Source organism: Drosophila melanogaster, chromosome 2L, assembly GCF_000001215.4.
Source record: "Drosophila melanogaster chromosome 2L".
NCBI classification, from domain to species: Eukaryota; Metazoa; Arthropoda; class Insecta; order Diptera; family Drosophilidae; genus Drosophila; species Drosophila melanogaster.
In genome coordinates, this window is record NT_033779.5 from 16,507,917 (window position 1) to 16,535,631 (window position 27,715).

A 27,715-nucleotide genomic window follows, 5' to 3' on the forward strand; every position below is an offset into this window, starting at 1 on the left:
GCATTTTTATTACATATATTATTTGAAATTCACCATGTGGCACTTATTAAATGTGGCCCACATAAACAGGAAACTTCTTTGCCATTTACCAAAGCTTGCTGGAATAATAAAACCTGAATTTATAATCCCAATAATCAGTGACGCAGAAAAACACATAGTTTACAATGCTTGTCAGACAAATAGGTACACACATTTATTTGTTTTTTAGCTGCTGCTTACACATTCAGGAAAAACTAATTTTGGTTTGCATTTCATACGCACTCACACAAACACACGATTTGCATATTGATGCCAAACAAATTCTCGCTAATTTTACACACAATTAATTTATTCACATATAGTTTTCCATTTTTTTTACACATGACTTTTCATTTCGGTTTGGACTTATGCTGTTTTTGTTTTTTTGTTTTTTTTTTTTTGATTTTGTTGTTCTATGCTAAGGTAAAAACTAGGGCTAAAAAACGCAGCAGCAAAAGCCGAACTGCATTTCATCATCCTCAACTAACCAGCTATCTCTTTCTCTCGTTTATGTGACTAACTAATTTGCCCATATTTTATTAGGTTTATGTATCTATATATATATATGTATATATATTCATATAAATTAATTCAATGTTTCTGTTTTTGCTCTGCTTTGCTTTGCATATAAAAATAAAAGCTACTTAAATATTATGCAAAAATCAATAGGACCTAAAAAATAAACACGAAAATGTACAATATTTCGCCTTTGTTTCTGCATTTGCGTTGGTTTTTTGTTGTTTCTTTAACGAACTAGTGACGACAGTATTTTGTATTTGTATTTGTATTTGTATAATATAGGTAAAAGTTTGCGGTTGCTTTTTGTTTGTTGGTTTTCTTGGTTGGTTTCAGTTGTTGGGTTTGGATCGTGGTGACTTTTCGACGACCAGACTTACTTAAGTGACTAAAAAAAACATCTCTGTTTCAAAATAAGGTACAATGATATATATTATATATTTTTTTATCCATTTACATACACATACATATATCCTCCATATGCAGATATATGTATAGAAAACATATACATTTTATAAGTGCCTTTCTCAACGGTTAGCTTTTCTCGGGAACATGAGTTTCAGTGATGCCCAAATTGGAGCTTGACTTTTTAGCAGCCGCTTTTCCTTGTCTTTACGCTAGTTTTGCTTACTTTTCCTCTTCTTTATTGTTAGTTTTTTTTCTTTTTTTGAATTTCTGTATTTCTGCTCTAGGGGGCGAGGTCTGGTTTGTTTGTGGCTCGAGGGGCTCGAACCCAGCAATCAGAGAAGAACACCCAGAAGTGGACGATCGGGCCCCAAAGGAAACGATCTATGGCAAATGCTTGGATCCCTATGTAAAGTGTATTTTATAGTTAATACTGAGATTCTGCTAGTTAGACGTCTCAGGTGTGTCGCTGATCCCCAGTCCCCAGACCCATATTTGTAACCTATCTAGTATCTATGTATTTTATGTATTTCATGTATTTTAATATTGAAGTTGGTGGACACACAAGCTAAACTATTGTTTAGGCAGCCCTTCGAACAGAATAGAAAGTAACTTTGGTTTGTGTTCTATATTGTGGTTTTTGTGTTTTTTCCTCAGGGAGAGATGGCAGATGGTCTAAACTTTACACAGACAGAATAAATTAATTCACGCTAACAAAATACACATTCGCCTAATGTTTTCTATAAATAAACCTAAATAAATTTTGGTCTTAATAATTTAAACGTTGCACGCATTAAAAGCACATTTCGAATGTTCAAACCATATGACATAATTGTTCTACTCCTAATTGCTTGACGACCATCTTTTCAATTAGCTAGTTTTTGAAGTATGACAAAACGTGATTGAACCCTTCAGCATCGGCATCTCTCCCTCCCTGTTGCATAAGTACCTTTCTCCAAGCCCTTCTCTGCTTTCATTCCCACTCTCCCACTTCTCTCCCACTTTCTTTCCGGCTAAGTAACACTGCCCCCGTTCAAGCCAAGCTTTGTACAAGTGGTGACCCCGATCCTGGCCAAACTAAAAATAAGTTGTACTGTGTTCTCTGTATTTGCCTACTACTCTCTGTCGACTATTTCATCAAATGGAATTCACTTGCCATGCTGCGGGGCGAGAAGGCTCCTGCCCAGCCTGATCCTGCTCAAACCCACACCGATGCCCAGACCAACGGCCCCACTACTTCCGTTACCCATCGCAGCCGTCCACTTCTTGGGGCGCCACTGTCACTTGGGCTGTATCCGCGCCGAGCGTTCCAGCTCGTTGAATTGCCCATAGTACAACACCTCGCTGATTAGCTTCTCCGCAATGATTCGTTGCGTGCGATCCATGGTCCGCAGTTTGAGGGACACATTCGATCCAATAAAATCGCAATCATCTCGATTCAGGGACTCGGCATAAAAGGCAGACGCTGCAACGGCCGCCTGGGCGGAAACGCTGCTCTTGATGTGACCCGGACTGGCGGCCGATTCGGTGGCCTCATCGTTATCCGGATCGGGTTCCTCGCCATCCGACATGCTCTCCCTGGAGCCCAGCAGCGAATTCATTAGCATATGACCCGCACTGCCGGCGCCGGTCAGTTTTCGCATATTTAAGGGCATGGCGGGTGTGCTGGCATCACTGCCTCTGGGTGGCAGGATGAAAGCACCGAAATTGGCCTTCGCCTGGGCGACTCTCAGGTCCTGGGCCATGTCCACCAATTGGAGCCGACTCTCCTCGCCCGCTGAGCTATAGGAACGATGCGATTCGGGTGGTGGCGGTGGTGCAGGACCAACAACACCACCACCACCACCACCACCACCGCCAGCCGCCTGACCATGGAAATAGTCCACCAACTCCTGCTTGATGTCCAATTCCTCGTGGCCGTGATGCAGCTGCTGCTGTTGCTGATGCTGTTGCAGTTGTTGCTGCTGCAACTGCTGATGCTGCTGCTGCAGTTGTTGCTGCTGCTGTTGCAGGTGGTGTTGCGTGTGCGGATGGTGATGCAGCTGCTCATGCGCCTGCCGCGGCGTGACTGACCTTCCGCCGGCGGGACTGTTTAGCAGGTGATTCTTGTGCGCCTCGTGCATATTGGTATTCGGTATGGGACTGCTGCCAGCTTCGCTTAGAGTGCGGTCGGGCTTGATGGGATCGCTGGTTGGATCATTGGCTTCCCTACTGCTCGAACCACCGCCACCGCCAGGACCTGCGCCCGCCGGCGATCGCAGCTCGACCTTGGCAGCCAGTTGTCCCAGTGCCGCTGCCGCCGCCACATCCTCCTTGGTATTGTTATTATCCTCATTGTCCGAGGTGTCCATGGTCTTCAGGGGACTCTGCTGGAAATCACTACTGCTGCTTCCACCACCAGCTCCGCCATGATAGCTCATCGGCAGCGGTACTCGCAGTTGCTGTGGCGGCACTCCGCCGCCTCCAGCACTTCCTCCTCGCTCGGATCCACCGCCGCCGGATCCCGATATCGGTGGCGAGTACTGACCCGCCGTATTCCAACTGTCCAGCGTCTGGCTGCTCGCTATCAACATGGGTATGTTCAGGCCCATCTGGAAGTAGAGAAACGGAACGAGTACGCGGAGATTAGAGATAGTGCATTTGCAGTCGGGTGGGGTGTTCAAAGGTTCCTCACTTCGTCATCGTGACGCAGTCCAAAACATTGAACGATCAAGATAACCAACACAGGGACACTGGCTACTTGAGAACTATAATGCGGAGCTCATAAAGTAATTAAGTACGAAATTGTTTAATTAAGAGCTTTGCTCCCGATAAAAAGGGAATCCGGTTTCAAAATCGAATCAAATATACACAATATTTTTAAAATATATATATTTATCTTCAATTTCGTAAATTTTAAGAAAATTTAGTGGAACATAATTGTGATTCTGCCATAATTGTGATTCTAACAAATTGTCGAGATAGCAGAAAAATTCGATTTTTAAAACTAAAGCGTAACGATGATTGTTAAGTGAAATCATTATGGCTAAGCAATATTTATGGTCTCTTACTATATTTTTGCCCAATCATCATGGATAGGCGCATTGATGTTTGATAGGAAAATTACTGACTTAAAGAGGCCTTCGAGTTTCTTTTTAATATTTTAGTTCTTTTGTACATGTAAGTTATTGCCCTGCAATTGATTCTCTAACATCTTGTGGTTCCACATAGTCTCCGCTGCCATCAACGCCAACGAACGGTTAAGCGCGACATCGACACTTCTGCGCTGCGCCGCGGCCGACGCCTGCTGCGCCGCTGCCGACGACTTCACTTGATTGCTAGGGACTTAGGGAAACATTTTGTACGCTAGATTTAGTTTCAAATGATAAATTGCAATAAACGGTCGCTTGCGATCTTCAAAATCAAATCGATAACTGTAATTATTAACTGGCGCCCGAACAGGGACCAGCGAATAAACGCGAACGAAAGACAAAATTCTAAGTCGCGGAGCAAAATCAAAATTTTGCTAAAAAATATTCGTTGGTTAAATTGTGCCGAAGAAACTCCCGCGAGTTATTAACAAACAAAATTCACGGTCGGCTATAAAATAAAATTGTTTGAGAAAAAAACAGATTTTCCGGAAGAGGAAAATACTTATCGGCATAGCATTGCCCATTGGTGGATCACAGTTTCTGTCAGGCCAGCCCGCAGAAAACCTTCTTTGGAGTGCTGACGTGGATTCCCCAGTAGCCCAGGCAAAAAGGACAACATTCACCCAGCCAGGAGGAGTGACCGCAACAATTCTATGTTAAATAAATGCAAAACGAAGAACAGCAATTTCATCGAAAAGGAGAAGGAAAAGTAGAAGTAGAACGCCGAGAATAACGGAACTACAGAAGAGCAACACGGATAACAGTTAACAGTGCAACCCAAAACGTAACGGCAGAGGTAAAGACGACGAACGGCAGAGAACGGCTGCGTGAACCAAAGTGCAGACAAGAAGGAAAAAAAAAGAACAACAACAGCACAGCCGTAGCAGCAGCAGCAGCCCGCCAAAAAGAACAGGAATAAGAACACGTTGACGACGAAGAAGCTGAAGCTGAAACAACCGAAGAGGAGGCAGAGAGACTACAAGAACCTGGAAAGTACACTGGAAAAAACATCAGCAATTTGAAATTCAGGCATCCACCCATAATAAAACATAAGTATACCAAAAAAAAAAAAAAAAAAAAAAAATTTAAGTATATTATTATTATTATATTATTATTATAATATTATTATTATTATTATATTTTTATTATTATATTATTAGTATTATATTATTATTATTATATTATTATTATTATATTATTATTATTACATTATTATTATTATATTATTATTATTATTTTATTATTATTATTGATATTATTATTAATACTATATTTTCAACCCAGTTCCTAGAGATCTTCTGAAAGGAAAATTTTCCTATTTACTGTTCCTTTCTGGTACACTGTTCTCAAAGCAAAATAACCGCGGTGAGCTAAAATTTATTGCATGCAAAAATAAAAAAAAAATATAAAAATAAAAAATAAAAAAACAAAAACAAAAGATAAATAAGCAAACACATACACACGCATTCCATATTTTCTGCCCACAACTTTTGTTAAGTTCAAATTGGTTTAGGCTTGTTTTGTGCAGGTGTTGTCCGAATTAAAAATCAGTATGGCAAATCCTAATAATATAATAAGACCATCAGCTTTTAGTTCAAACGAAAGACCGGTGCCCTCAGAAAGACACGACCTGCCTGAACAGCATCGCGTAGACATGAGTGTCGAACAGTTGACAGCATTAATTGGCCAAACGGTGGCCCAAGTTTTACCTGGATTGATAAAACAAATGAACAACAATACTCTTGACTTTACTGACGTGAGCGACCAGGTCGTCGAGCCCGAATACAGAAATAATTTAGCGGACTTTGACAGGGTGCCTGATATCGTAAAATCGATCAGGGAATTCTCTGGAAATCCAGCAGAATTCGGGTCTTGGAAAAAGAGCGTTGATAGAATCATGGAGACTTATACCCCATTTGTGGGTACTCCAAAATATTATGGTATACTTCATACCATAAGAAATAAAATTGTTGGAAGTGCTGATGTGGCACTCGAGTCCTACAGCATTCCGCTGGACTGGAAGGCCATGTCGAGATGTCTCACTCTGCATTACGCAGATAAACGGGACATAACTACCTTGGAATACCAAATGTCAACTTTGGTTCAAGGCCACCAGCAGTCGGTGGAAGACTTCCACCAAGACGTCTACAAAAATCTGTCGCTTATTCTAAATAAAGTCGGCTGCATGCAAATGAGCCGAGAATCCGAGCACTTTGTTACAAAAATGTACAGAGAAAAAGCTCTGGATACTTTTATCAGAGGCCTTCGAGGAGATTTACCTCGCCTTTTGGCAATAAAAGAGCCAGCTGATCTCCCCTCAGCTTTACATTATTGCCTTAAACTTGAAAATCAAACTTTCAGGTCAAACCATGCGGCGAATAAGGGTCAACAGTCGAGTTTCAGAGGAAACGAAAAACCCATTCCGGCACCCCGCAATTTTCAGCCGTCGAATGCCTTTGGCCATCGACAGCCTCCACCGGTCCCTCCACGACATCCCATGAGGAGACCTCCACAATATTTAGGCCAGCCATTCCCGGCGCCAAGGCAACACGTGTCTAACTTCGGTAATGCACCGTTCATTCCACCCCGACAAAACTATCAACAGCAATGGCAACAATACAATGCCCCACCCCGTCCCTTTGCGACCAAACCACAACCAAGACCAGAACCAATGGACGTGGACGGCAGTGTACAGACGCGAAACATTAATTATATGAATAGACCACACTCGGACATAAACAAACGACAAAAGAACTACAACATCCAAACAGTGAACATGAGACAGCCAAGTATTGAAGTAACTGGGTCCAGTTCAAGCATGACAGGCTATCAACGGTCGATGCAAGATTATGAAACCCAGAACAATATAAACGGCACACTAAATGAATACTGTGATGGACAAATAGACAATTTGGACAGCGAACAACGAGACCACGTGTTGCATTTTTTAGAGTAGAAGACTCCTCACTACCATACTTCGAATGTAGAGTGGGGAGTGGAAAGGTTTTAAGGGTGTTGATTGACACAGGCTCTAATAAAAATTACATCCAGCCCAATTTGGTGACGAACGCGATACCAAATAACAAGCCTTACATAGCTGATACTCCAGGCGGTGATGTAAAAATATCGCATTACAAAAGAGCAAGCCTTTTCGATTTCGAAATAAAATTTTTTTTGTTACCAACGCTGAAGACTTTTGACGCCATACTTGGCAAAGACACAATGAAGGGAATGGGAGCGCAAATTGATTTGAAGAACCTAACCATGACACTGGAAAACGGGAAAAGAGTTGTTCTCAAAGAAAAACAGTTCGAGGCTGTTAGCACAATTAGTCCGAGAATAAAACACTTAGAGGTGGAACAGAGAATGATATTGAATAAAATAATTGATTCGTATCCAGGTCTCTTCGCAGACCCGAATCAAAAACTAACCTACACAACAAGTGTAAGGGCAGCAATCCGAACTATATCGGATACGCCAATATACTCAAAATTCTATCAGTACCCAATGTCTCTTAAAGACGAGGTACACAAACAAATTTCCGAACTTTTACACGATGGAATCATTCGACCCTCAAGGTCACCTTACAATTCACCAGTGTGGATTGTACCAAAAAAACTCGACTCCTCTGGCAAGAAAAAATACAGGGTGGTAATTGACTATCGAAAACTTAACATGGTAACGGTAGCGGACAGATACCCTATCCCTGACATTAATGAAGTGTTGGCCCAATTGGGAGACAACAAGATTTTCTCAGTGCTCGATCTGAAAAGTGGGTTTCATCAGATTCTTTTAAAGGAATCTGATATCGAAAAGACCGCCTTCTCCATCAATAATGGAAAATATGAGTTTACACGACTCCCATTCGGTCTGAAAAATGCACCGTCAATTTTCCAGCGCGCACTGGACGATATTCTTCACGAACATATCGGTAAGATATGTTTCATTTATATTGACGACATCATCATCTTTAGTAAAGATGATGAAACACATTACCAGAACCTTGACACTATTTTCAGAACTCTTCAGCAAGCCAACATGAAATGTCAGTTGGATAAATGCGAGTTCATGAAGAGAAAAGTGGAGTTCCTAGGCTTCGTCGTGTCCGACAAGGGCATTGAAACCAGCCCAACCAAGGTACAGGCAATCTCAGACTTTCCAATTCCAAGGACACTCAAAGAACTGAGATCATTCTTGGGATTATCCGGATATTACAGGCGATTTATTCCTAACTACGCTAAGTTAGCAAAACCACTTAGCTCGCTTTTGAGAGGGGAGGATGGTCGAATTTCCAGGACATTATCGTCAAAAAAATCCGTCTCCCTTAATCGCGAAGCAATAGAAGCCTTCAAGAAATTGAAGAGCAGCTTGGTTTCTCCAGACGTAATACTCCACTACCCGGACTTTAAGAAAGAATTTCACCTAACAACGGATGCTTCCAATTTCGCAGTAGGTGCTGTTCTTTCACAAGAGAACAGACCCATCTCATTTTTATCGAGAACACTCTCGAAGGCGGAAGAAAATTATGCCACGAATGAGAAGGAAATGTTAGCCATTATCTGGGCTCTAAAAAAGCTAAAAATTTACCTTTACGGTAAAGCAAAGGTGAAAATCTTTACTGACCATCAGCCTTTGACCCATTCTCTCAGTAGTTGGAATGGAAATGCGAGGATTAAGAGATGGAAAGCATACCTTGAGGAATATGACTACGAAATTTTCTACAAGCCAGGCAGAGAAAATACTGTAGCCGACGCTCTGTCCAGAGGACCGACAGTCGAACAAATTAACACAGTAGCCTCAACAATGCACAGCTCTGACAGTTCGAGCCATGGGCTGATACCTAGCGTTGAAGCCCCGATAAACGCATTCAAGAATCAAATTTTCTTCAGGGAGTCCGAGTCAGAGAACTACTCATTTAGCATTCCATTCCCGACATTTCAAAGGCATTTAGTAGATCGCAACTTGTTCACACCCGATAGTCTCTTGTCAGATTTGAAAGAATATCTTAACCCATCCGTGATTAATGGAATTTTCACATCCGAGGATGTAATGGGGAAAATTCAAATTCTCTACCCCATCCATTTTCAGGGTTTCAAGATTAGATTCTGCCAAAGCAAAGTCAAAGACCTTGTTAACGAAGCCGAACAAGAGGAAGAAATACTTAGGACACATAACAGAGCACACAGAAATGCTGTGGAAAATAAAGCTCAGTTGTCCGAAAGAGTATACTTTCCTAAAATGAGGAAAAAAGTTTCGGCTATCGTGAATCAGTGTTTGGTGTGTAAGACTGCTAAATATGACAGACATCCCACGCATCCAGAAATAAGACAAACTCCCTTGCCAGAATACCCCGGACAAATTATTCATATTGACATCTACTCGACAGAACGACATCTGGTGCTCACGGCGATTGATAAATTTTCCAAACTGGCCATGGGAAGAGTTATCAAATCCAAAGCTGTAGAAGACATTAGGAAAGCCCTAAGAGATATCGTGTTTTATTATGGAGTGCCTAAATTAATAGTAATGGACAATGAAAAGTCCCTCAACTCAGCCTCTATCAAATTCATGTTGACAGACCAGCTGGGTATTGAGCTCTACAAAGCACCTCCGTATAAGAGTACAGTAAATGGACAGATAGAAAGATTTCACTCCACACTCTCTGAAATAATGAGATGTTTGAAAGGAGATGGAACACATAGGGGCTTCGAGGAACTTCTCGATAGGGCCATCTATGAATATAACTACACTGTCCATTCTGTCACAAAAAAACGACCTCTAGAGGTGTTCTTCGGCAGGATAGCTACCGTAGCTCCAGAAAAATATGAACAAGCTAGACTGGACAATATAGACCGACTTAGGCAAAAACAGGAAACCGACATAGAATACCACAACCGGACAAGAAAGCCCATAAAAACCTATATCAAAGGGCAAGAAATTTTCGTTAGGGTTAATACAAGATTAGGTTCTAAGTTATCAAGTAGATTTAGGAAGGAACTAGTTAAGGAAGACCGAAGTACCACAATATTAACAGAATCAGGGAAATTAGTACATAAAAGTAACATAAGATCATGATTGCTTCAGAATAATTACTGTGGCCACATCGATAGACAAGTAGAACATAGAAACATTAAACATACTGATTAACGTAACCACGAGAATTAAATTTGAAACGATTCGACTTTGACAGACGAGTTGGCCATAGGTTTGCAGAATTAGATTGGGCTCGTGAAAGAAGAGATTGCGTTGTGAATGCGTTTCTGCGGAGCGAGTTTAAATTGAATGAGACCAGTAGCCTACTTGAAAACAATATACCGATTTCTGCCTTGACGGTCAAATAAATGTTAAAACTTTCACACGTTCTCGCTTTACACAACGGAACTACAATTTGAATGCCATTGAAATCTCCATATTGAATCAGTTAATTCCTTATTTCTTATATTTTAAAACATGATCAGTAAAGGAAACTAATAATAATAAATAAATAATAATTTAATTTGAATAATAATAAAATTTACCAATTAAAGACGAAATGTACGGAATCAATGCCTTCTGCAAAGGTTCCAATGGTCTAAAAATATGTAGATATAAATTCATTAGTAATTTAGTAAAAACCAGAATTTTAATAGAAGCAATCAAGTTGTCAATGCAGAACACATCCGAGTTGCACAAACCTCGAACGCACGCAACAATAAACACCTGGCATTCAAACCATTAATGCTGTGCCCAAACTACCACGAATCACCCCACCAACGATGCGACTCAAAAACATCCCATCCTTATGATGACCGCTCGAGGACAAGCGTCAATTAAGAGGGGAGGAGTTATTGCCCTGCAATTGATTCTCTAACATCTTGTGGTTCCACATAGTCTCCGCTGCCATCAACGCCAACGAACGGTTAAGCGCGACATCGACACTTCTGCGCTGCGCCGCGGCCGACGCCTGCTGCGCCGCTGCCGACGACTTCACTTGATTGCTAGGGACTTAGGGAAACATTTTGTACGCTAGATTTAGTTTCAAATGATAAATTGCAATAAACGGTCGCTTGCGATCTTCAAAATCAAATCGATAACTGTAATTATTAACTTGTACAAATAAAGTATTAAAGACAATTCTTAACAATATCTTGATAAGAACCAAATTTATATCAAACTCGATTCTACTTTGTTTTATTAAAGAATTCGATGGAAAACAAGAGATTAACGTCTTTTTCTTAACAAATTGTTGAGAACATTTCGTTTTGCATACCTGCTGCACTGTCGCGTTAAAAGTCGAAAGCAATTTGCATATAATAATACTAATTGATATCCCCAAAACGAATTGAATTAGAAATTTCGGATTCTGTTTTTTTTTTTTCTCATCGCATTCCAATGCCGGTCAAATCCTCGGCGAAAAGTTGTTTTTGTCATTGTTCTGAGTGAATTCGAAACATAAATTAAAACCGAAAGAGTGCGAAGTCGTACCGAATTATGATAATAATGGTAAATAAATAATAATTTGACTGCGCTCAAATCGTGTTTTTGTTGCTTTTACCCAATAGATGTATGAATGTATATCCATATATGGACAAACACACGAAGCGATCAAAACAAATTAGCAGACACACGCACGCACACAGTTGAAAAAAGCAAAACAACATGAAAGAAAGTTAAGAGTGGCGATGTTTGTATGCTCTTCTAGGTATAAAAATAATATTTAACCGTAACGAATCATGGACATTAAATAATGTTAACGATGTTTTGTATTTGTATTATATTAAATAAAATATTTATTTTATGAACCTACATGCTAATATAAGCACCAAATAAGCCTGAACTTGTTCATAATTTTTGATCGATGTTCTGAATAAATCGGTCTACCCTTCGGGAAGGGTATCATCAAAACACGCACACAGGTGGCAAAGTGCGCGAACTTTCCAAACAATCGCCTTGTGAAAGAGCCCCTCAGCTCCCCCCGGCAAATCGAATAATGCAGAAACTTACGTTTGAAGAATTTGTAGTTGCTACGGATTCCGGGGAAATTCTGTGTGGAATTGCAGGGGATCTCAGATTAATGACATTATTATTATTATTATTATTGTTTTGATAATGCATTTCGGCTTTTGTTTTTTTTTTTTTTTTTTTTGTTTGCTTGGGATCGCTATTTACACTTGTTGTAGCTAGACTTTTTTTTGTTTGCTGTGCGCGAAAGCGACGACAACGCGACTCGAACTCGTAATATTTTTGTCCGAAATTATTCTAGCGGCGTAGTAAAAATTTTCGAAGAGCCGAAACGTGCGAGCGCGGAAGAGAGTGAACGACCAAGAGAGAGAGAGAGTAAAAAGCTGCGGCCTGAAGAGAACGATTTAAGAGAAGCGTGCTTTTTTAAGCAAAGTCCGGGTGACTCATTAAGAGCCCGATAGAACGGCAATTAACGGTCTATTTATCGAAAATTAAGGAAATAACTAAACAAACGTAACAAATTAAATTTGTTGATTCAAAACTCTACTTATTTTTGGATACTTTTAAAATGCATTTGGTAATGTAATATTCTTTTTTTTAGCTAAAAAAAAAACGCATTTCTAATTGAATTATTAGATTCAAAGATATGTAAAGACTGCATCTTGGTTGTTCTTCTTTGTAGAAACTTTTGCAAATGTCAGCGTTATTTCACAAAGACTCTTCTGACACGCGAAAGAGAGCGCACGAAGAATTCTTCTTCTAGAAGAAGCCAAAGAGTGGGACAGAAAGATGGAGAGTTAACCGGAGAGGGTTTTTAATGGTCAGGCGCGGCATTAGCATTAACCTACCCCACGTTTGGGGCCTCACACGAAAATAATTCAGCAACAACTACAATAAAAAGTTTAATGTGGTCAGCGGCGATCAAAGCGGGCTCTCCCTCTCTTTCTGCCCGCTCCACCCTGGCTAGCGCCATCCCTTTCTGTCTGCGACGATCTCTTTGATTTTGCCTTTCTGTCTGTCTGGGTTGTGGCGCCTAGAACTTTCCATCAAAATGCTGCGACAAAGCAAATGGGCCTCAACATTTTGGAAAACCCGAATAACAATATGCTCTATTTTTTACGAAATTACTTTTCTATCGTTATATGGTATGTCCACATGTATCTAAACACATAGCTGTCAAAAGTGTCGATCTAAGACTTCCGACATTGCCTATTGAAAATTAAAATGTATGATTTTGTACATATTTTTCTTTTTCCATTTTCGATTTTCCATTATTTTCCGTCAAACGCCTACAAATGTCAAAAATCGAATGTTGCCTATTGGGGCATCCCGAGAATAAGAGTTCAACCTGGGTTGTTTATTTGTTGTTGCTCCCGCTGCTGTTTTTAAGTTTCCTCAACTACGCCGCCCAATCCCCCCTTTCCCATCATTCCACCGCTATCGCCATCTCTTTTCCGCTGCTTGTTGCTATTGTTGTTGCAGCTGCTTTTGTTGTTTACGCATTCGGAGCAGAGTGTGCGTGCGTGTGTGTGTGAGTGAGTGCGCTGTGTGCGTGTTTGCATGTCTGTATTATTATTTTGTTAAGGCAAATAAAATAAAACAGACAAGAGAATGAACTCGCCCGCTCTCGCTCGCGCATACACTCGCGCCCGCTCGCTCTTTCGCTCGGATTGTGTGTGCAACTGAAAAATGTAAACAAACTGATTATCATCCAATCCAATGAATAAATAACACACTACACAAACTACGCGTCGTCGTCGTCGTCGCTGCTTCTACTCCTTTGGCACGAAATCCGCCCCAGTCCTACTGCCTCCCCCTCTTGCCCACACCACACACCACACACCCCGCACACCTCTCTCACTCATCACCAACGCCCCCCTTCTCCACACCGCCCCATTCACAATTGTCGCAAGCTACCTCTTTCCACTGCTACAGTAAAGCATTCCAAACTCTTTTCGCTCAACACTAACAAGATCAATATTCCGTTGCCTTAGTTTTTATCATAAATATTAAAACATTTCTGTGGACTGGAGCTATTATCAGTGACTTTATTGGATTTTAAAAGCTAATATTCATTTAATCTGGAAAAAACACTATTAATAAAACAAAGATATTGAAGTTACTACTCTGCTCTTTAGATTAAAAAATATTAGAGGATTATTGAAAAAATATCTTTTCTGTTCGGAAATAAAAAAAATGTATTTATATAATATACATATCTCAGGAAATTCTATCTGGCATATTTATTTGAAAAATTCAAGTTATTTTACCAAATATATTAAGGAGTATTTCGAAGAAGTTTCCATTACCAAAGTTATACTGTATCTATCCGGCTGCTCACGCCAATGTTTTTGAAGTACGACGGCGATATTTTCGCAAAAGCGCATACACCGCAACAACAACAAAAATAACTGCTACACTAACATTAATGAAACTGCCATGAAAACCGCAAGCGCAAGCGCCGCAAACAAAGCCCCCAAACCCCTCGTCTTCCATCACACTACCACCATCTAAAATGGGGGATTTACACTGGAAAGGGGAGTCGTAAAATTAACAGTGGAACAAATTGCAATTGAAAATGCATTGCGGTGTGTGTGTGTGTGTAAGATGGCTTCGTCACCTGGCAGGTGCCAATACCAGAGTTGCCAAGTGTTTCGGTTAACGGGTTAATCCCCATTAAGCTTTGCTCCCTAGTTGCTGGGAAAGTTCCCCACTATTCCCACATATTTTTGTATTTGTATTCGAACGTGGATTTGAACGTCTTGTATTTTCTCACTAAAACGCAGGTGCGATTTCTAGAGTTGCCAAAGCCAAAGAAAATAACTTAAAAGCACTTATTTCCGGGAACTTCATCTGCTTTTTCCTATTGTTCGAACTGTCTGACTGCGCCTCAACCCGAATTGAAACTGTTTATTTTTTTATCTATTTACAGGTACGATTTCTAGAGTTGCCAGGTCTTTCAAATCTTTCAATATCATAATATTGAACATCTTTTCAAAAACTTTCAAAAACCTTAAACTCCTTTTTTGTCACTATTACACAGGATCAAATTCTAGAGTTGTCAGGGCCATTAAATTTTTTAGCACTCCTGTGTCCAAAACTTCAAAATTCTTGCTTAAATTTAGAATCACTACTTTGGCGAATTCCAAGCAAATTTCCCACCAAAAAGCCCCAGATTTGCCGCCCACTACAACAAACCCTATACCCTATCATCATCACTATCATCATTACCATCTACATACTACACACATATGTATGTACATACATACATACATATGTACATATGCATAGAAAAAAAAACCATACGCTGCGCGCTCGGCTCTAAACAACTTTGCAATGAATGAGTAAACAAAAACAAACGCTGACTTCGCTGCCGGCGTCGCAGTTGCTGCATATTTGCCTTGCACTTTTCATTCCACCACCGCGGGGGCGGGTAGTGGGTAGTGGGTGGTTTATAGGCAATGCGAGGGAAAACAAAACAACGCGAATTACAACAACAGCTTGATACTCGGCTACTGCTACAACAACAGTAGGAAAACACAAACAAGAGAAAACTACACTCGAAAACACATTGCCGAGAAACGAGTCAAGTTCAAGCTGTCGTGGACGTGCAAAACATAAATTAACTTCAAAATCGAGGTCGATTCAAACATAAAACCGTTAAGAAGTCTCAAAATCAAAGCAATATTTCGAATTTTAACAGTGATTTAGTGAAGAATCATACTTATTATATATATTTTTTTATCTATTGTATATTGGGGATGCACATGCCTAATGACAACAATTTACACACTACAGATCGATCTGTGTTTAAGACTTACATTTAATTTAATTATTGATGACAAGGACTTTAGTTTAGATATTTACAACAACTTTCAATTAATTTAATATCTTAATGAAGAACACAGTTTACGTGATATCTCAAGGGAAGAGTTCATATTTAAACTATAAAGGTGATGTAAACAAAGGTAAATTACTAAGGTACTTAAAATCAATTTTAAATTAAAAAACTCAACTTAACCTGTAAATAATGAAGTATCAACTTTACTTCGTACCTAAACTAAAGAAAACGCGTTTTGCCAATATCTCCAATAAATAGGCTACTTTCAAGCTAATAACTTTTTATTTTTTTGCAGGTGTTTCAATTTGGGTGCTGCAAATTGTGGGTGGTAAATGTGAGACGGTGCGTGAGTCGTTTGCTAGCCACAACATTGCGGGACAACAACCGAAACAACAATAATAACAAAAACACCAGCTCCTCTTCGGCTTCATCATCTTGTTTTTGTTTTTACTGTTCACTTGTCTTGAGGAAAATACCGCAGAGCAAAACAATTGCAAAATATGAACAAAAATACATAACAATAAGTGGGAGGTGGGCGGTGGGCGTGGGTGGTGGTGGAGCGGGGTGCTCTGTTCGTAGGTGGGCGTTCTGAAAAGGGGGCGTGGGCGTCGTTGTTAGTGCTGCCTGCACACGCAAATAATAATGACGCAGAAATAGAAAAACAACACGAGACCAAAGCCAAACCAAAACATAAAAAACGGAGCAACGGTAGAAGAAGAAGAAAAAGTTTTTTAAAAAAATGCCATAGGAAGTGGATTAAATGGGAGCACGTCCAGTGTGAACCGATTTTATCCTGTCCAAAGTGAGATACAAAAAAAATCACAACAAAAAAACAGACATTAAACGAATTAGCTCATGGATAACTACGCCCTTTCAAAGAGCAAGAAACAAACAAAATATACTATATATTTGAAAATAATGCATCATATAAGAAATAATACAATTTTATATTTTATCTATTATAAATAAAAAATGATGCAATAACTTAACATTCTTAGCAGGTTTAAAACAAGCTTATGTGTACATACATAAATAATATGTACGTACATAAAACATAATAAAATTTATTTTCATTTCATTTAAGAACAAATTATTTGCAAATTAGAATATTATAGCTTAAAAAAATAGTTCTTTTAAGAATATTTTAAGGAATTTTTTTATTTTACTTTTTAAACAGCTCTATTTTGATGACCGTAAGTGCCGAAATTTGTATTGAGACCGCAAAACCAGAAAACCAAAGGTGACACGACTTGGACAAACAAGTTGCATGCATTTAGACAAGCCACGCCCCCGATCGCCCCATGCCTTCCGCCCCCCTCCCCCTCCCGCCCTACTCAATCCGCAGTACGAGGAAAAGTAAAAACAAAAAGCTGAGAAAAAGTCCAGGCGCCAAGTTTTATATTCTTTGGCTTGCAAAAATTTCATTTGTTTTCCAGAAACGGCAGCAAAAAACAAGCGAAAACAGCCAGAAGAGAGTCAAAGTCGGCGAACAGCAACGGCAGCAGCCAGCAACAACTCCTGGCATTTTGTTTTGATAAGTCTGACAAACAACAGAGCCAAGTAAAAACAAAAGCTTCCAGCGAATCACGGCGCAAAGGGGTGGGAGGGGGGTTTGTGGAAACTTGGGGTTGGTTGGGGCATAAGGTGGTGTCCACTGGGTAACCACAAAACAAAACGTCACTACAGCAACAGCAAAACAAAGAGCCAGTTCGTAGCGGAGTTTCGAGACCCGAAGTTGCCAGTTAGTATGAATCATTAATTGGTTAAAAGTCAATAGCTACGGTGGTTTTTTGTTAATTAATTTAAATACACCACTTGAAAATAATTAAAGAAAGTATTATTTGAGCAAACTAGTTTGGCATTATTCTTTTCAAGTTAGCTAGCAAAATGGGCTGCTCCAGCACATTTCTAATTTCTAGTTTTCAGTTACTATCTTAATTAAGTCTAAGTGTTATTAAAGTTAAATATGTATGTTCATTTGGTGTAGAATGCAATGGAAAACTTTTTTAACAGGTAGTGCCTATAAAATGGATATGCATATTGATAACCCCACAGGTAATCTCAACCTTACAGTTAGGGGACTCAAAATAACAAACAGAAGAAAATGAAACTGGTGAAAAAATCACCATAGCAAGTGCTGCTGCTCCTCTGCTGGCGTCGCAGTCGCCAACACATTTCGCTGTGCAAAACAAACATTTCATCATTCAGAGAAACAGAAACAACAACAACAATAACAGCAAAAACAGGCGAAGGAGAAGACGAAGAAGAGTTCGGCGACGAAATGTCAGGGCCCCCCAGCCACAAGACACCCCCTTCCTCATCCTCGCACACTTTTTGCTTGCCTGGCGCGACAACGCATATAAAAGCAACAAAAATACCAACAACAAGCAGGCAGACAGTGCGAGAGGGAGGGGAAGATTTGCTGATGGAGAGGGAGGAGGCGCGGGAGAGAGCTGGGGCCAATGCCTCGCACACACACCACTGCGCATTTCTAAGAAAAATTTATGCGTAAAATTTTAATTCTGTTTTGATCGTCAACAACAACAAAAAAAAGAGCACAAACAAGCCGAGCACACTAACACTACCGCCAATAAGAGAGCGCCAGAGAGTGGGGCCAGTGCAGAAATAGCAAGTCACTTGCGCACATGTTTGCCTGAGCGCTAGCGCCAAAGAGAGTGCAGACCGTGGTCGCTCTCTTACGCCGACTCTCCATCTTATTTCACAGTTAACTCGAAGCCGTTGTTTTGATTGAAATTAACACTAGAAATTCATGTTTGCTTTTAAAATATTCAATTGAAGTGATAAGCTTCCGAAAATATAAAATGAAATGTGTAAAATAAATATTGGTTGCTAAGCCGAAAAATTGGTCACACGTCACACGTGTGTGCTCCTCTAATGCTGAAAACTTTTTCTATTGAAGTTGATTGTGATAAGAGTTCTAAGGAATATAATGAAATACGGATATTTCGAATGAAATGTCCAACGATTTCGCAAAAAAAGGCGACTTCCCTTGGTTTCCATGTGATTTTACAAATAGCACTTTTCAGTTTTGTAGAAGTAAAATTTTTTCACTGGAAAACAATAAAAAAAAAAAACGTGGAAAATGTTTGCTTAATACCGTTTGTGTGTGTTTTTAAATTTTAACCTCCTTGGGTTAAGATCTGTTTTAATTCTGGTTAATTTTTCACATTGTGGACTTTGGTTTTCGTAAATAATACACACGAATGTGTGTGTAAATACGATAAGAACGGCACTCTACTCAATGAAATAAAAATCTTTAACAAATTATTGGGGCACACTCAAAAAAGATTTTCTACAATTGATCACCCTTGAGTAATTGGATGAGTATTAAAATTTTTCAACATAATACATATGTACATGTAAAAAACAGTAACTATTGAGAAAACTGATCATCTATAAGTCGAACCATTTTTATAAACAGTATAAAAATCCCATTGATTTGTCTTTAATCAAAATAAATTGATAATTATATATAACCAACATTTTGTTTAATTCCTATTGGGGATTTTTTCGAACCTTTTGTGCTTGACGTGCGTCATTTGTTTTCTCATGCACCGATGGAAGTTAATGGAATTTGTTTAAACTAGAATATTCGCTTACCGCTCCGAAATATTTCAGCTCTTTGGTCTTGATGCGTCTGTGCTGCATGACGGTCTGTGAGCCAGGTGCTCCGCCACCTGGTACAGTGGGTGGTGCTCCTCCGTTGCCCGCCGCCGCAATCGTACCGCTTTCGTAGGCCGCTGCCGCGGCAGCCAGTCCGTTTAGCCCGTTGTGGGCGGCAGCGGCAGCGGATGAGGAAACGGGATTCGGCACCAGGTTTCCGCTGGCGGCATTAACACCGGATCCCACGGACCCACCGCCGCTCAGGCTGCCGCCGCCCGCCTCCATGAAATCGAATCGCTTGAAGGCATACCATTTGGACGGATTGGGCTGTATGCCCTGGTATATCTTCACGAACATCTTGTGCTTCTCCCGGCGATACTGTGTGAGCAGTACGTTCATCTTCCGCTCCACTTCCGCCTTGCTACAACCGAAACGCTCGGCTATTTCCGACCATGCCCGGAATCGACATAGTTTATCCTTGTACTTGGGATCGGCACGATTCCATAGCTCTGTATGGCAGCGATACTGCTCAATCAGCTCCAGAGCATCGTCGTTGGTCCACTCCATGATCTTGGGCGATGTATCGCCACCGCCACTGCCACCCACTGGTAAACTTCCGCCTCCTCCGCCGACAGGCAGTGGGATCAGCTGTTGTTGCTGTCCTTGTGGTTGGGTGATGCTGCTCTGGTGATGGCTTAAATACGGATGATGATGGTGATGGTGGTGAAGATGGGTCGTCTGATGTGCGGCTGCTGCTGCGGCGGCTACCACGCTGGCCGGATTGAAGTTCATTTGCCACGCCTCTCAACCGATCGTTGGATGGTTGATTGCCTTATATATGTATATGTTTATATATATATATATATATGTACAGATCTGTGCAGCCGAGCTCGACACTTGAGCTTTACTTCTGCTTTCTGGCGATTTGCGAAGCTGACTCTCAGGGAATGTCACGCGAAATGCACTCAATCAACATCGTCTTCTTGGGTCCTGTCGACTGGGTCTCATTATCTTTCATTTAGCACTGTGTTCACTATCTTTCATTAACTGAAAACACAGAGAAAATAAAAGACAAAATTGGTCATTCAAACGATCCGAAATAGTTGTTTAAAATAGTTTCCTACTCTTGAGCCACTTTTCACACATTACTTAAATAATCCTCAATTCGAAAGCGGCGAAAACAAGTTTAGTTCGGCATATATCGTTTTGTTTACGTTATCGCCGGGTTTTTCCCGCACGTCAAACATTCCGTCCCCGAATCGAATGATACCCATGAGTCATGCCACACACTCATTCACCACTCGAAACATTTTCAGCGAGCTGTTTGCGGCCAAATACTTGCTGTCGAATCGATCGCCATTGGTCAGTGTATTATGATTTCATTTCATACGGGCCTATGTTCTCTGTTAACTTATTTGTGCGCGAAAGTGTTAATCAGTAATGGGAAATTTTGTGGCCAACAAGCCAAGCATGGGCAAAGCCAACTTAACAACAGCAAACTTTAAAACCTAAGACGATCATCATCAACCTACAGAAACATTCCCTTCTATTGCAATAGTTATATTTGTAATTCCAGTGGCAGTCAAACGTGCTAATTGCTGGGGTTTTTTTTTATTTGATTTGACATCTAATTGATAAATTTCGAATGACATTTTATGTAAACGGAGGAGGGCAGAAAGTTGATTGTACGGAAGGGAAAAGAAAAGTACATATTTTAAAATTCTAACATTTACTCCGATTTTCGTAATTGCTTTGAAAACAAAACGGGCATATATCAAACTCTTTTAATTGTTTACTGAGCTAATTGACAGTTGCGAATGTATTTAATTATTACATTAACTTTTAATTAACTTATATGGTATAATTAAAAACCATTTCGTAATTCACTTATTTTTGACAATTCCACAAAGCTATTAGCCTCATTCAAATCCCTAAAACCAACTAATATATCTGTTACCCACAGCCAAAAATAATCTCAGCCTTCGAGCTTATCGGGTACGTCTCCAAGGATAGATTAGGCGAAATTTTTATCTAAACCATAATGTGACGCAAAATTATGAAATACGCCCGTAGCCGTGACGTAGCTTTATCTATTAAATATCACATGCATTGCTGAGGAAATTCCATAAGTGTTTATAATGCTCTCAGATCAGTGCTGGGAAAAACCAAAAAGTTAAATTGCGTTCCTTGTAATGATCGCCATTATCTGAACCATAACTGACTGATCGGATCGATCGACATTTGTAATCTTGGCAAACAGTGAAAACAATCGAAACTAGCATTTTCCATTCAGCACGTTCCCTTATATAAATTCCCAGCAATTTCTTATAATCAGTTTTTTTTTTACGGAACACACGTCATCGTCTGCCTAGGTCAGTGGCACTATATTATAGTATATACGTAGCTAGCTAGGTATAGAGCAAATTAAATAGTCGAATAAATTCCGCAGCGGATGACAAAGCAGATTTTTAGGCATTAGCATTTCGGCGCGTAACAGTCTTTACACGGGCACAAATATCGAATTTTAAGATAAGTATTTGAATGTTTTTAAATTTTATACTTTTTATACTAGTTTATAATAGTGGGTGTCGAACCCGGACCTTTCTTAGGTAGGAATTTTAGACCACAATTTAAAATTACTTTTAATGGCTTTTGTGTTGAGCGAAATACGGCAGTTTCAGCGAACGGAGAAAATTCTGCCAAGAAAAACGCGTGAGTGGTAAATGCTTTTTTTTCCTCGTAATCGTGTGTGTAAATGTCACAAGTCAACAGAAGCCGAATCAGAGGCAACAACAAACGATAACAAAGATGGCAAGGCAACTGCTCGCGCCTCGTCATTCACAATAGACGGAAGTGTATTTCGCACACACACAATCTGCACCCAGGGACACGTGCGCTTTCACTCGCACCAATACAAGCGCATGGGGCTTTATACTATGCGGCATCTCGCTTTTACATCAATCTTTGTCGAACGTAGATTTTTTGCTTCCTGGTTTTGGCGACGAGCGCAATTTGCTTTACGTTTTAGCACTTGTCGTTCGTGCTTACAAAGCACAAAAGCGGCCAGCATAATAGGGATTTCGGAAGGGATCAAGGCTTTGGGAGATCCTTTTATGAATTTTTAGAACAAGACAATAAATGTACTCTATATTTACTAGAAATACTGCAGAAAATAATGCTTCATGTGCTAGACTGCTAAATTTTGCTTGGTAAGCATAAACATTTACCCCGAAATACAATTATAATTTATTTATATAATCAAACTGCATATTAAAGCTGAAAACTGTAAACTTATTGGTGGGACTTTATAACTGAATCTTAATCAGCAACCGCAACTATAATTACAAGTACATAAATGTCTTTGTGTTTTAGTACACGAATTAGCACACATCATTTTATGAAATAAATCGTTTAGTAATCGGTTTTTGTCTCTCGAACAAAAGTTCGAGAAGTATTTCTTTTTGCGCAGATTGCTACGCTGCGCAAACAGCTGGATGAATCATAACGGTAAACTCGCGCACGGTACTCACACACACACACAAGCAGAGTTAAAAAGAGACGGGCGATAAACCTTAATTTGTTTTTAGTTCGTTTCGTGTGGTTTTTATTGTTTGTGTTTTATCCGTGTGTGTTTTTTTTTTATTGTGTTTAGTTGTTTGCTTTTGTTGTTTGCGCCGCACTATGCCTCAATTTTTAGACGCGACACATTTTGGTCTATTTTTAGGACTTGTTTTTTACGCCACGTTGCTTTTTTTACGCACTTTTTCGCTCTTGTCTTTTTTTCAAGTGATTTTCCAATTATTTTCCGTTGTAGCTTTAAGCTGGAAATACTCTAAATGCCATTTTGGCTGTTTTTTTTTTGTTTTTTCCTTGCATTTCGTTTGCGACCTCGTGGTATTTTTAAGTAGCACAGTTTTGAGGGATTTTCTTGGAATTCTGCGGTCTTATATTTGTACTCTTGTTGTTTACTGATTGTGAATAGTAGAATTTGGGTTTTTCTGCGTTCAAAATTAATTTGCATGTCTCGAAGCTTTGATTTGTTATTTGATTACCAAGAAAATGTGCGACTGTATGGAGAATTTATCAGGAATTTCTAAATGTCACCGTTTTTATTGTCTTGTAATGTGAGTCAGGACGGAAATGCTTAGGTTGCCATTTTATTGGATGTTTATTTATAAATAAGGTGTGTTGTTCATAACTTCTTGATTTTACTTTAATTGTTTCTGAACTTTGCTGAATTTCTGTAGTGTAGTGTGTTTGCTTCGGATTTTAATATTGAGAGTTATATAATCTAATTGATCTTAAAACGAAGCATTTTGATTGCACAGATTTTTTGATACTTCACGCTTTATTTGACTGATTTCTTCGACCATTTTGAATTCATTTAACAGCGCTGCCGAAATAAAGGTCTGAATCAGAAAACGTTGAATTTGCATAAAATCCATGTTATCCACAATTTAGTTTGTTTTCGCCTTTTGTCATTTTGAATAAAGAAGAAACTCAGGGAGAGAAACACAACACAGGCCAAAACAAATTAAACAACGCAAAAAGTAAACAACATCCAACGCGAAATTGAGCACAGAAACTTAAAAATACATTTCAAGGCGGGCGGAATGAAATAAAAAACAATTTACAATCGAACGCAGACACACTCGCGAACGCACATGCTATATGTGTTTTGAAATAAATTTGAAAAACACTTTTTGTTAAATATTTGTTGACTTATTAGGGGTGTTTCTTTCTTTATTAAACCAACATAAATATTTGTTTTCGAAGCTGCACAAGGTTTTCCAGGGGTTTCAACATATTTGATGTATTTCGATACATGGTTTTTATTTAAAAAATATTTTTGAAAATATTTTTAAAGTTTAAGTTTCACAATGATTACTTGATTTTTCCATTCGTAAACAATTATTTTTGTCTCACAATTTGAAAGTAGGTTTCTTATATTTTAGGTAACATCCATACTTAAATTTTTTTTAAATTTTTAAGTACATATGTGATGTTTTCATTAATATTTAATTGATACGTTTACACAGTTTTGAACTACATTCATTTTTATGCACCTTTATTTTAATTATGCCCTTTAAAAGAATTATGCTGATAATAACTTAATTGCGTACATTACAGTTTTCGCCGCTTTTCTAAAAAAGGGAATAATATTTCACACTGATATTCCCGTCCATAAATACCGTTTGAATTAGAAAATAATTCGATATTTTTGGTTTCTGCTATCACTTCTCCGTTATTTGTTTGGCAAGCAAAAAGGAGGCTCTGACGAAAACAAACATCCTTCACGCAAAAAACACACGTACTGTCGATATTTACCGCTATTTCAAAGGCGCTGTTGCGCTTTTACGGCTCCGTATTTTTCCCGTTACGCGCGCAATATTTCATCGAAACAACTACAGCTTTACCGTTAATTACAACCGCTCGCGAGTACCGGATTTCGTCGACTGTTCGGGCAAACAGTCGCAAACCTATTGGCATCGATTTGTAAACGCACCGACTGCGCTGCCGACGCAGAAGAAGAAGCAGAGGCAGAGTAAACAGTTGTTTCGTGGAAAAACAAAACGAACATCGTAATGAAGTTCTCTTTGGCCTGTTGTGAAATTCTACAGTGCCTTGTCATGCTTAAGGCAACAACAACGTCGGTTGAGGGTGGGTGGGGGGTTAAGAGAGCGGCGGAGAGAGTTATTGCGGGAGAGAGAGAGAGCAGTGCAGTGCGCGCCAAAAAAAAACATTGGCAGACATACAGGAGCGGCTAAGAAAATAGTATTTACCTAAGCTTTTGCTCTCTTTGCCAAAACAGTTGTTGCCATAAAAATACAAAAATTACAAAAACTTAATTAAATTGTCTGTTATTAAATGAACAACTCCGTTTACTTAAATGTTTGGTAATCTTTCTCATCACGTAAGTGATATATATTTGATGTGCATCATGCGTGCTTTTCTTTGTTACCTCTGCTGTGTGAAGGCTGACTGCGGCGCAGCGTTGACGTCGACAGCGCAGTTGTTTTGATAAAGAGCAAAAGAAACACGACAGCAACAACAACAACAAAAGGGGGGGGGATAGGATGGGATGAATGGTCGGTTGGTGAGGGGGTGTCGGCTGGAGAGGGGGAGGGGTGGCGGACCGCTTCTTGGGCCGCACACACATACAACGACACGCGCGCAGCCGAGTCAAACAAACAAATAAAATGTGAAGCAGAAATGGCAAAAAATTAAACAAACAAGTAGACAGGAGCGGTTCAGTGAAAAAAACGAGTTGAACGAACCGAGGTCGAGACAAAATAACAAAAATAACAATAAAAAGCCATAATCACAATCTGCTTCGCGCCAAAATGACACGAAATGTCTACTACGTCGTAGTAAAATTCCTAAGACCCAAAAAAATTAAACAAAAGAAAGTTCAATGAATGCGGTCTTACTTCATAATAGAATTGTGATTTTTATTACTAAAATCGCTGAGTTATTTATTAAATAATTTTATGAATGTGAGATTTGACCCAATTCGTAAAAGTATTATTATAAAAAATAATTATAATTATACCTATTTAATAATATGTACGTGTACGTGTGTATGCAAAGTAAGTAATTTTCATAAAAACATAGCTTTAAAAATATTCCAGAACTCTATTTCTATTTTAGATACTACCTTGTTAATACTGTCTGTGCACTCAAATGGATTTTCTGAAAACTTATTAATAATAGAAATGCAAAGCTCTAAGTCTTCTCTTTTCTCCGCACTTCATAAGTTCGAAATATTTCCTGCTTTTCTATTTCACTGCCTTTCTTGTGTTTCTGTTTCGGTTTCTATTTATTTTTGTTTAGTTTTGTTTGCTCGTTAGCCGAGTGGGCGGTACATTGGGGGCAGGTGCTCTCCCACTTCTATCTCTGTCTCTCTCTCTCTCTCCCCCCACTACGTATTTCTCTCCAAATGTATCTCGCTCGCTCTACTTGCTTGTTTGTTTGTTTTTCGTGGCGTGTTTTGGTGTTGTTATTGTGCTTGGTGCGTAGTTTTTACGTTCGTCATCGTTCGCCTGGTATTTCCGTCTTCTGCCGGCATCGCTGCTCACGCTCTGCCGCAGCGCTGACTAAATGGTTTGCCTTGAGTTGTTGTTGTTGTAGTTGCACTATATATTTGTGTTTCTTTTTGCGCGCAAACGGATTGCACTTTTGCACAGCAAAAATAAATTCATATAATATTCATCATTTGACATACATATGTAATTCTTTTTTGACGACGGTTCTTAAATGTAACAGAATTACATAAATACAGTAAACATCTTTTTTTGATACATGTTAGAGAATGAAGCTGAGATTAGTTGTTCAAGCGTATTGCACCAATTTTTTTCTGGTTTTTTGTGTAAAAAAAATATATACATATATAATAAAAAAATAATTATTAAAAATAATAAATAACAAGCACCAATTTGATTACATACATATTTTATTATAAACACAATTAAATTACTTACACAAATTGTTGAGTTTTGTTTTATCTGTTTTTAATTTATATTTTTCAGATATTCTTTTGTTTTCATCACAGTCGGCACGCTGCTTTTTCCTCGGCTGCAGTCAAAGTGCATTGCGTTTTTGGTGGCTGCGTGGGCGGTGTATTTTGGCTTTTGTTTTTATTGCTGTTGTTTTTCTCTCGTGCGCAAGTTCTCAGTTCACGTGCTTCGCTCTCATCCCCTTCTCCACCTAAGTCCACAATTCTGCTCTTTCCGCTTCCTTTCTTCCTCTTGTCTTTCACAAAACCATTGTCATGCTTTCTCTTTCGCGCCGTCTGTTTTAGTTTGCTGTTCTTGGTCGAATTTTTGTTGTGCCGTTACTTTTGGCAAGCACTGTGGAATGCGCATTAGGAAGTTCGTTAAGAAAATTAAGATCTTGTTTTAAAAATGTTTTATAAATGACCATTTACTAAATTGATACCATAGAGTTTTCTTAAAGTTTAGAAATTAAGGGCTCTTTAAGCACTAAAACAAAATGGTGGAATTTTGTTTTATGCTCTTTGAACTCTTACCACATCATGCCAACATTTTCTTACTGTAATCAATTTGGGTCCACGTTACGATAATAAACTAACTTAATCTTTTTTAACTTTATACCCGTCTAACAAATAAAACAACAAGTCATCGTTTACAGAGCACATTTTAATCGATGCCTCCCACTGTGAAGGCCGCATGAGAAATGCTAATTAGTACAAATTCGTTTGTCACAATTTGACAGTGGG

At 39.2% G+C, this 27,715-nt stretch overlaps 1 protein-coding gene, 2 long non-coding RNA genes and 1 other non-coding gene across 7 annotated transcripts, besides 1 other annotated feature; all 4 read right to left on the reverse strand.

Annotated features, from left to right (window-relative positions):
• Positions 1–161: 161 nt before the first annotated feature.
• Positions 162–24,961, reverse strand: CG5953 (uncharacterized protein). 4 transcript variants are annotated; one of them, NM_001273574.1, is made up of 3 exons: positions 24,805–24,961; positions 19,474–20,523; positions 162–3,530 (listed from the first exon to the last, which is right to left on the reverse strand). In NM_001273574.1, the coding sequence occupies exons 2-3, from the start codon at positions 20,266–20,268 to the stop codon at positions 2,220–2,222; spliced, it is 2,106 nt and encodes a 701-aa protein (NP_001260503.1). In that variant the 5' UTR covers positions 20,269–20,523; positions 24,805–24,961; the 3' UTR covers positions 162–2,219. The 4 variants fall into 4 exon arrangements, with proteins under 4 accessions (NP_001260503.1, NP_609796.1, NP_723976.1 ...); NM_135952.1 differs by having other exon boundaries at positions 1,204–3,530; NM_165165.1 differs by having other exon boundaries at positions 1,204–3,530; positions 24,543–24,961.
• Positions 4,102–11,158: a mobile genetic element.
• mir-4943 (mir-4943 stem loop) lies at positions 20,459–20,575 on the reverse strand. Its single transcript, NR_047961.1, has one exon. It is a non-coding gene; the product is annotated as a mir-4943 precursor RNA (primary transcript).
• Positions 24,962–26,140: 1,179 nt separating the features above from the next.
• lncRNA:CR45354 (long non-coding RNA:CR45354) lies at positions 26,141–26,572 on the reverse strand. The gene has a single exon (NR_124308.1). It is a non-coding gene; the product is annotated as a long non-coding RNA:CR45354 (long non-coding RNA).
• A 473-nt stretch (positions 26,573–27,045) lies between these two features.
• On the reverse strand, positions 27,046–27,312 carry lncRNA:CR45355 (long non-coding RNA:CR45355). Its single transcript, NR_124309.1, has one exon. It is a non-coding gene; the product is annotated as a long non-coding RNA:CR45355 (long non-coding RNA).
• Positions 27,313–27,715: the final 403 nt, after the last annotated feature.